Raw genomic sequence first — 10,800 nt, forward strand, 5'->3', positions numbered from 1 at the left:
AACAGTTTTGTGTTTTAGCGAGTCACATTTTCATGCTCTAAACATTTAATCTAATCGTTCCCTTTGATAAATTCTGAATGATTGATCTCCTGTGGCCTTAAAAACTATATCAGAGGAAATGAATTAACAACCCTTTTCACTAATGATCAGACAGGTGAATGTTGATGAGGAGACAAAGAACAAAAACAGAACAAGGTGATTAAAATACATAAATATGTGTCTTATCTGAAATCATCTTATAATATTTCCATCGGGACCTGGATGGATGCTGAAACTCATCTCATCATGCTCCTCTTTCTATTTCATTAAAAAAAAATTTTTTTTTATTTTATTCACCCCATGAACTGCATGTAATCTTACAGGTTTTGTGGGAACTGTTGCTCTGCATGTCTGCACCTGCATCTCATTATAGACAACAGGGCTAAATTGCATCGTAAACAGGGCTGAAAACTATCATATCGTGAGCAGCGCTTAACTGTATTATGAACAGGACTGTATTGAATTGTAAACAGCGCTGAATCAAGAACTGTGCTAAATTGCATTGTAAGCAGCAGTGCATCTAATTGTGAAAAACACTGAATTGTATAATAAACTAGGCTGAATTGCGTTGTGAACAATCGTATCGTGAACAGGGCTGAATCGCATAGTAACCTAGAAAAGTAGCTGTTCTTACAAAACAACAGTGTGCATGTTTTCATGCGGAAACACTTAAACTATAATGCTAAACCGTAATGCTAAAGAAAGCTTGAACTGTAATGCTGGATCGCATCGTAAACAGGCTGAATCGCATTGTAAACAGGGCTGAATCGCATCGTAAATAGGACTGGTTCGCATTGAAAACATTGCTGAATCGCATCGTAAATAGGGCTGAATCGCATCGTAAACAGGCTGAATCGCATCATAAACAGGGCTGAATCACAACGTAAACAGGGCTGAATTGCATCGTAAACAGGCTGAATCGCATCATAAACAGGGCTGAATCACAACGTAAACAGGGCTGAATCACAACGTAAACATTGCTGAATCGCATCGTAAACATTGCTGAATTGCATAATAAAGATTGCTGAATCGCATCGTAAACATTGCTGAATCGCATCGTGAACAGGGCTGAATTGCATTGTAAATAGAGCTGTATTGCATCGTAGACAGGGCAGGAATTGCATGGTAAACCGGACTGGATCGCATCGTAAACAAGGCTGAATAGCATCGTAAACAGGGCTGAATCGCATCGTAAACAGGAATGCATCGCATCGTGAACAGGGCTGAATTGCATCGTAGACAGGGCAGGAATTGCATCGTAAACCGGACTGGATGCATCGTAAACAAGGCTGAATCGCATCGTAAACAAGGCTGAATCGCATCGTAAACAGGGCTGGATCGCATCGTAAACATGGCTGGATCGCACTGTGAACAGGGCTGAATCGCATCATAAACAAGGCTGAATCGCATCGTAAACATGGCTGGATCGCACTGTGAACAGGGCTGAATCGCACTGTGAACAGGGCTGAATCGCATCGCAAACAAGGCTGAATCGCATCGTTAACAGGTCTGAATCGCATCGTGAACAAGGCTGAATTGCATCGTGAACAAGGCTGAATCGCATCGTGATCAAGGCTGAATTGCATCGTGATCAAGGCTGAATTGCATCGTGAACAAGGCTGAATTGCATCGTGAACAAGGCTGAATCGCATCGTGATCAAGGCTGAATTGCATCGTGAACAAGGCTGAATCGCATCGTGAACAAGGCTGAATCGCATCATAAACAAGGCTGAATCGCATCGTGAACAAGGCTGAATCGCATCGTGAACAAGGCTGAATCGCATCGTGAACAAGGCTGAATCGCATCGTGAACAAGGCTGAATCGCATCGTGAACAAGGCTGAATCGCATCGTGATCAAGGCTGAATCGCATCGTGAACAAGGCTGAATCGCATCGTGTTCAAGGCTGAATCGCATCGTGATCAAGGCTGAATCGCATCGTGAACAAGGCTGAATCGCATCGTGAACAAGGCTGAATCGCATCGTGAACAAGGCTGAATCGCATCGTGAACAAGGCTGAATCGCATCGTGATCAAGGCTGAATCGCATCGTGAACAAGGCTGAATCGCATCGTGAACAAGGCTGAATCGCATCGTGAACAAGGCTGAATCGCATCGTGAACAAGGCTGAATCGCATCGTGAACAAGGCTGAATCGCATCGTGAACAAGGCTGAATCGCATCGTGAACAAGGCTGAATCGCATCGTGAACAAGGCTGAATCGCATCGTGAACAAGGCTGAATCGCATCGTGATCAAGGCTGAATCGCATCGTAAACAAGGCTGAATCGCATCGTGAACAAGGCTGAATCGCATCGTGAACAAGGCTGAACACGTCTGCGTTGATGTCCTGAATGTCCACCAGCATCAGACGCATGAGGACCTTCAGTCCATTTAGTCCCCGTCAGGTCAAAGCAGGCTGAAACCTGGCCAACATGAAGCCCATGGCCGAAAACCAGCCTCTAGAAGGTCCAGTCTTCTAGATGTAAAAACAAGAAAGACATTGACTTTAATATCTTAATAAAAACTCAGATAAACGTTGATGTTTTAGTTAAACTGTAAGACATTTCCTAAACAGGAGGATTTAACTTCTTATTTCTTCCTGATTCAACAGAAAAAAAAAAACTTTAGAAACAAATTTAGACAGAAATATTGAATTTCAGAAAATCTCTCAACCTTTAATTAATCCGGACATTTCTGAGTGAGAAGGGGATTATTTTCCATCGCCGTTTGTCCAGCTCATCCAGTTCAGGGCCGGAGGATGAGGAGCCTTGACTTCAGTCCTGATGCCCCTTCAGCAGCTCGCCTGAGGTGAGAAGACGGCGTCCAAGGATCCATCAGACAGCCGGGAATTGGGCTTAATGAGACTTCCTGACAGTTCTCTTTGTCCAAACAGTCTGATGGAAACACTGTCTGACACATTTCAGGGAATAAGCTTAGAAATCAAAGTTGTGACCTTCACACTTCCAGCTGCTGACTGATTACATCTCAGACCTCCTGCTTACAGTAATAACCTGTAACCAGCACGGTGTTAAATATGCACTCATCAATTCACTGAGCGGTAAATGAGCTCATTAAGTCAACCATCTCTTTGTTCGGCTTGGCTTCACCAAAGCCGATCACGTTGCTGCCTCTCTGTGCCATGTTTATATCCAGAAGTCTTCTCTTTATGGCTGACGCTGGCGTATAACTGGTACAGCTGTTCTAGTGCTGCTGTCAGAGGGGCGTTTGAACAGCATGGCAGGAGATCTGAACTTTCCAGGCCTCTAAGCAGCACGGCTGACTGGCAGGTGTCTAAAGAAACATCTTTTCTGGCCTGTAAACAAACTAACCGATAGCTTACTGGTAGAACTGGTTTCTAATCATCACTTAGACCTGAAAACTGATAAATTAAACAAGCAGTCACACCAGGATGCAAAGAAACCAGCAGCAGATGATAACAGACCTCCATGCTAAAGTCTACATGATTCTTTCAAAACTGATATGATTCATTTTAACTGTTTGTTAGATGGACAAAAAAGACATTTTGTCGGTGTTTTTGGTTTGCAGGTGGTGCGAGTGGGCTTCCATGTGAATGCACGTAACAGAACACTGGTTTGTTGCAAATGCAACGGTTTAACGTCACAGATACATGCTCATTCTCGCTTCACATGTGGGCCAAGCTAGCATGGATTCAGCCTTGTCAACAGGACATTTTAGATGTCTCTACACAGATGAACAATAGACATCGGTAACACCTTTTCGTATGAAGACGGTATGGAATCGATGCTCTGCTCGAAGAGATGTTCAGCTGTTTTAATGAATGTAAAAGAAAAAAAAGAGTCTGCTCTTGGTTGTTATGATTATTTTTAATGTAATCGGCAATGCATAGAAGTAGTTGAAGCGATGGAAGACCACCCACAGAACAGAGAAGTTGTTTCTGACAAACAAGCAGCACAGAAAGAAGAGCTCAAACCTGAGATCAGGATGTTATTAACCAGTCTGCACTACGGTATGTTCTACGCCACAGCTAAAACCAGATTACATCCTTCAGCTGCATCCAAGCAGCAACTTTCCGCAGTTAAAAGTGAAGCTTTTGTGGAAGAGCCACAAGCTGCAGTTCCCCCTTCATCCACTAGGGGCTCCAAAGAGTAACTCCTCATAGACTCCCATGTTAAAAAGACCAACTTCAAAGCAGAAATAAACATGTTTACAGCAGAAATAAACATTTACAGCCTGGTTAAAAACAAAAACTGTTTCGGTTAAATAGGTTAGGTTTACCTTCATGACAACTTGTGTGTTGGAAGGTGCGAGGATTTAAAAAAAAAAAAAAAAGTATCTATTTAGATGTTCTTTAATCCTTCATAACTTGGTGCGTTATGACTGACAGGTACCAGATATCCAGCGTCAGGAAGGCAAAGTCTAGCACAACTTCTGTTTTTAGCCTGTTAACAGCGTGACTTAGCTTTAGCCCGCCTACTTCCGTTAGCTGGCTAGCTCTGTTAGCTCTTGGCTACTAGCAGTCTGGAATTACACCCCAACGCTCACCCCCCCTCTCAGCTCCACCTCTTTGCCCATATATGTATTTTCTGGGACCGGCTGCCAAGATGGCGACTGTGGGAACCACCCAATGAACTTCACTTCAGCTCTTCAGGAACCTGTGGGTGATGTCACAGTAGCTCCGCCCATGTTTTATACAGTATACATGACGATCACATGGGTTAAAGAAAACGTCTGCAGGGTGTCAGCAGCAGCTGCTTGCAGTAGCATCTGTTTTCTGGGTCAGGGATCCCCAATACTGGTCCTCGAGGACCAGTGTCCTGCAGGTTTTCCACATGTTCCTGCTGGAACACACCTGACTCAGACAAGCTCTGCACATGTTGCTAAATACACACTGATTTGGAAAACCTGCAGGACACCGGTCCTAAGGACCAGTATTGGGGTTCTCTGTTCTGGGTCACCTGAACACCATCACATCCCAGCAGCTCCTTTACTTCCATCAGCTTGGCTTAAACACTGATAGGATGTCATTTTTTACCGTAATTAGGTGTCAGAAAAAGTGCCTTTAGCTTCATTTGGTCCAAATAAATAGATTTATTTTCCCATGAAGGTGAATAACAGCATAAAATAACCACTGAAGTACACAAATCTCCAGCATTTGGCCATATACCGCTTATACCATGGTCACTCAAAGGAAATAATATAAGATCAATAACTAATGTTGTTTTACTGTTAAAATAATGTTTTTAACAAGAAGCAGCGCAGTGGACTATTTATTGTCTCTTGTTGTGGCGTTGCCAAGGTAACTGCCGTTACCTGCACCTGCACCTTGTTTGGCCACAGAAACTTTTGCAACAAATCATCGATGATGGTGAAAAACGAAAGCATTGCGGGATGTGTGTGACTGTGTGGTCCAGGGAGCTCAGTGTGTATGAATGTGAGTCAGTGTGTGTGCGCACGGCGCACCGTCAGGTGACCGAGCCTGAAAGATCAGAGTGTTGAACGGAAGTGCCGCCCCCCTCCTTTTAACGGATTCCAGTGTAAATATGGTGATTTTCTGAAAATGCATTTTTCTTCACAATAGGAGAGGAAATTATGGAGGACGTCTGATGGCTAGTTTTTTATAACAGTTTTAAAAAAATTTGGCTGTGGAAAAATCCAAATGTGAACAGCACAGACCTTTTTAATTCTTGAAGATTGCTGTGAAACTGGCATAGCCGCTGGAGCCAATTCTCCTTTTTCCTTTTTATTGTTCAACCGATGGTCTAAATTAACCTTAAAAAAATAAAATAACTTAAAAACTGGCAAATCAGATACATTCATTAGCAACCATGGGCCGCTGTTTGACATAGTCCTTCCAGATATTTGTTCTGCTTTCTGTTCTGTCTCTTTGTCACTAACATTTATGTTGCTACGGTTACCAACTGATGTTTGAGCCGATGCAATGATTTAGAATTATTTGGCGATTTGACAAAACTTTTTTTTAACTGGTGTCCTATATCACTTTTTAACGGACATCCTGCAACCAATCAGAATCGAGTATTCACCCAGACCATGGCATAAAAGAGTGTTAAATCAGCCTTTGGACGATCTGATGCTGCTCCGTCTGCTTCATTAATCATCTTGTAAACACCATTAGCCGACACTCTGCAGACATTCTCACTAGAAACGTGTTTTTCTCCTTTATTCTGATCGTCTTGGCAACAAAATGCAGCAAATATGTTTAACTTCAGATGGTTTTAGTGTCATTATTAAACAGTCAAAGTGCTGAGTTAATCAGTGCAAACATGGAGCGTACTCCCTCTGGTACCCAACCAAACCACCTCTTTAAACACATAAACTGTACAACATTCACTTCAACACAAACATCAACAACTGATTAAATAAATGTTACTGAGGCAGTCAGTGGGTTAAAACCATATTAGTCTCTCTCACAGTAAACGTGCCACAAGTTTAATTTCCACCTGAATCCCAAACTGAGACGAAGGAACTTTCCCATCCTCTGTCAGCTTTAACGAATCACGTGATGCAAACTCCACTTCCTGACATGACGGATCGGCTCGGAAAAGCCTCTGAAGGACATGAAACGTTTCTGATTCAAGGGGGTAAAGAACTCAAATATTATTTTCTCTCAGACATTTCTGTTGCCTCGCTGCATCCTGGACGTGGAAGGACACAGCGAGCCGTAAGGCGTCAGTGCTGGGATGTTTCTGCTGCTCAGACGATGGTTTGCGTTGATCCAGCCGATCCAGAGCCACCCATCATGTGAGTAACCAGCGGCGACGACCCCTCCCCCTCTGCTGGCTCCGCCCCGATCAGTCCCTGCCGCTGTAAGTTCAGGATGGAATCAGCGATGATGCGGGCCGTTTTCTTCTGGTACCCCCCCGACGTCACCATGAGAATGGGGATACCCCGTCGCTTCGCAGCCTTGAACACGATCTCGTCTCTTTTTATGATGCCCTGGCAGGTCGAGGAGAGAAAAGCTGAAGGTTTATCCACTGACTTCATAAAATCTTACACACACAACTAGGCCTGTCACGGTAACAAATTTTGCCATGCAATTAAATGTCTCGGAAATTATTGCGATAAATGATAATATTGCATGAAGCAATTATTGTCATTTTGAGACCATTTTGAACCAAAATAACAATAAAGCCATAATAATGCAAGTACTCCCTTTCAAATATCAACATACTTTAATTTCTAAAGAACATTTAGCTCGATGTGCAGACTAGACTCATCAGTCTGCTAAAACACTTCAGGATTTCTCCTGGGGTTTTGGCAACGTGGTGATCTGGAACATATGGTCTCTAAACACTAACACAGTTACATAGTCTATGGTCAAGCTGGGGGGACATGTTTGGACTTGACCAGAGGTGGAATGGTAAAACTGAATAACACCTTCAGTATGTTATATTTCATGTCATTGTAAAGTTGTGGAATTGCCGTTTGTAACGTCTGTTCATCCAGGCAATTCATACTGGCTGTGAAATGTTTGCAACATTTTTCAAAATGTTGCGTTTTTAGCCATTTTTAAGGGCAGAATGGCTTTACCAACCAAGCTGTCTGAGTGCACACCATGTTGCACTGTCCTGGTTGTCCTGAATCTGTCGGTTAAACACCTCAGTGATCGTGAACTGTCGGGAAGATGGAGCTAGCCTGTCTATTGAGGTTTTTTGTTTCCCAGCTGCAGTTGATGGTTGAGTTTTAAGTGCAGATGGAAGCTTGTTGTATTGCTGTGTTTAGTTAATATTGTCTTAAAACAAATGTTGCACTCGAGAGAGAAAAGAAAGACATAAAAATTATTGCGTCCAGCAAACTTATTGCGTGCATTTTTTCTTATTGTGCGATTATTGCGACAGGCCGACACACAACTGCCTGCTTGCTGGCGTTGCTACGACGACAAAGACATTCTGTACCTGCTGAGTTGCTCTGAATATCTAGAGAGAATGAAGTGCAGTCAAAATGACCCACAATGCATCTTCACCGAGCTGTCTGTTCTGTCTGTTCACATGAGGATTGCATCGTCGTGCTATAGTTGGTGTAGACCTACTAATGCTTTATAAAAAGGCTTTAAAGTCAACAATAAAGCAGCTACTAAATTATCAGGAACAGTTTGACCGTGTCTCACGTGCTGCTCTTTATTTCTTTAGGATGTGTGATGTCAGAACAAGAGGTTACAAAGCGGCGGTGGACATCCCTAATGTATCGGTATTGGTATCTAACTATGACTTCAGAACAAAGATGAAGACCTCTGTGAAATCATCCACCAAACCAAACATTACATCAGGATGAATGTGGTGGAAAACCAGCATGAAAAGATGTTTCAGTACCTGTGGTGATATGGAGAGTCCTCCCAGGGGGTCTCCATCCAAGATGTCTGTCCCTGCATTGTACACGATGATGTCAGGACGGACCTCGTTCAGGGCGCCTTCGGAGTGCAACTCCACCTTCTGGAGATACTCGGTATCTTCAGTGCCCCAATCCAGCTCCACCTTCCTCTTTATGGCTCCTGAGGATCGAGACGGTGTTTACAAGGATGATGGATCTTCAACATGGTGAAGTTACGGAATAAAACAACCAGATGAAAGGAAGCGTTAGTTTCCTTATTTTCATTCCCTAAAACAAAATGCAACGCTGCATAACATGCTGCTGTTTTTTTCTGATTTCTGCTCAGGACAAGAGGAAAAATCAGGTGGGGAGCGCCTCGATGTACCTGCAGGGTCATCAGATCCCAGGAAAACAGACATTTGGCTTTCGTTGGCCGTATACAGAAGTGACATGTTGGCGAACGAGTCAGGTGAAACACAAGCGGTGAAAAAGCCTACAGTCTCAGACTTCCCTTTGGGATGAAGTCCTTCTTTTCGGCTTCGACCTCATCTAACTTGATTTGTTAGCTGTGGTTCTGTGTCTTTGTAAAGGATTGGTTAAAACCCTAACCATGGTGGCTCGAGCGCCGCCTCCGTCACGTCAACGTGCTGAAGCCTGATGCAAAGCGTGAGATAGACTGTCTCTCTCACTGGTGTTTCACATTTCCTTCATCTTCTTATGTATTAAACTTAAAGGTGTCATTACCGGGTCTTTTCATGTGCCTACTGTCCTCTAATGGTTTTTAAATAACTGTTTAAAAACTTAGTAAACAAAAAAAAAAAATTAAAAGTGCTTTTTCTGACACTTTATTCATAATAAAACTTTTCTCGTGAGAATTCACGCGAGATTTCTATCAACCTAGACATGGGTTAAAATAATGTCAATGAGGTGCTCGCTGATTGACTGCTGGAAGTCCGGCGTCGAGGCCAGTAGTCTCCAGGCTAAAAACATTAGCTGTTGTTGGCTTTGGTAACAAACAACCGAGCAGTGGACATGGCATCGCTGCTCGCACGTCTTCACACAGCTTGTTGCTAATAGCAACTGAGGCAGGTCCAGCAGGTGTATCTAAGGTGGAAAAGGGGCTGGTTAAGACATCCCAGGGAGAAAATTTAAAAAATGCGTTTGCGAGACTTCAGCGTTGTGGACAGTTTTGCTGCGAACAAAGAGTCCAGACGTAAAAACCCGGCCGTCTTCAACAGAAAGGCTTCCAGGGACGTTTCCAGTTACGCAGGTTTTAACTCGAAAAAGTGCAATTTCAGGGTGATGACTCCTTTAAGAAGTGGCGAGGAGGTGGTGGGAAGGTGGGGGGGGGGCAGTAAGGAAGCGGCATGGTTGTGGCAGGGAAATGGTCAAGATACACCGGTGTGGATGCAGGAAAACCGGGGGTGTGGGGGGAAACACTGGGAATAAAGTGAATAAGGTGGGAATAAGGTGGGAAAGCACTGGGAATGGTGGAATGCAGTTAGGAAGTGGGGGGGGGGACAGTAGGAAAGCTGTGGTGTGTGTGTGTGTGTGTGTGTGTGTGTGTGCTTTGACTCAGGTAGAGAGCAGGAATTGTTTTCTCATCAGGGGGTCGGAGAACTGCAACGTGAGATCCTCTTTGTGTCATTGACATGATCAAATCGGTAAAATGGATATTTTTCCAAACTTTCTCCCAGCCACAGATCCAGTCAGTGGGACACTTCCTGAAACTGGGACTGTGTGGGAATATTCAGAGATCCAGTCAGTGGGACACTTCCTGAAACTGGGACTGTGTGGAATATTCAGAGATCCAGTCAGTGGGACACTTCCTGAAACTGGGACTGTGTGGAATATTCAGAGATCCAGTCAGTGGGACACTTCCTGAAACTGGGACTGTGTGGGAATATTCAGAGATCCAGTCAGTGGGACACTTCCTGAAACTGGGACTGTGTGGGAATATTCAGAGATCCAGTCAGTGGGACACTTCCTGAAACTGGGACTGTGTGGGAATATTCAGAGATCCAGTCAGTGGGACACTTCCTGAAACTGGGACTGTGTGGGAATATTCAGAGATCCAGTCAGTGGGGCACTTCCTGAAACTGGGACTGTGTGGGAATATTCAGAGATCCAGTAAGTGGGACACTTCCTGAAACTGGGACTGTGTGGGAATATTCAGAGATCCAGTCAGTGGGACACTTCCTGAAACTGGGACTGTGTGGGAATATTCAGAGATCCAGTCAGTGGGACACTTCCTGAAACTGGGACTGTGTGGGAATATTCAGAGATCCAGTCAGTGGGACACTTCCTGAAACTGGGACTGTGTGGGAATATTCAGAGATCCAGTCAGTGGGACACTTCCTGAAACTGGGACTGTGTGGGAATATTCAGAGATCCAGTCAGTGGGACACTTCCTGAAACTGGGACTGTGTGGGAATATTCAGAGATCCAGTCAGTG

At 44.0% G+C, this 10,800-nt stretch overlaps 1 protein-coding gene across 2 annotated transcripts in view; it reads right to left on the reverse strand.

Annotated features, from left to right (window-relative positions):
• Positions 1–3,875: 3,875 nt before the first annotated feature.
• hdac11 (histone deacetylase 11) overlaps positions 3,876–10,800 on the reverse strand; it is a 35,210-nt gene continuing 28,285 nt past the window's right edge. For both annotated transcript variants that reach the window (XM_079242583.1, XM_079242584.1), the window contains 2 exons: positions 8,348–8,526; positions 3,876–6,974 (listed from right to left, as the gene is read on the reverse strand). In XM_079242583.1, the coding sequence (XP_079098709.1) occupies positions 6,732–6,974; positions 8,348–8,526 (422 nt within the window). In that variant the 3' untranslated portion in view covers positions 3,876–6,731. The remainder of the gene's footprint in view (positions 6,975–8,347; positions 8,527–10,800) is intronic.

The sequence above is a fragment of the Telmatherina bonti genome (genome assembly GCF_933228915.1).
Source record: "Telmatherina bonti genome assembly, chromosome: 6".
Taxonomy (NCBI): Eukaryota; Metazoa; Chordata; class Actinopteri; order Atheriniformes; family Telmatherinidae; genus Telmatherina; species Telmatherina bonti.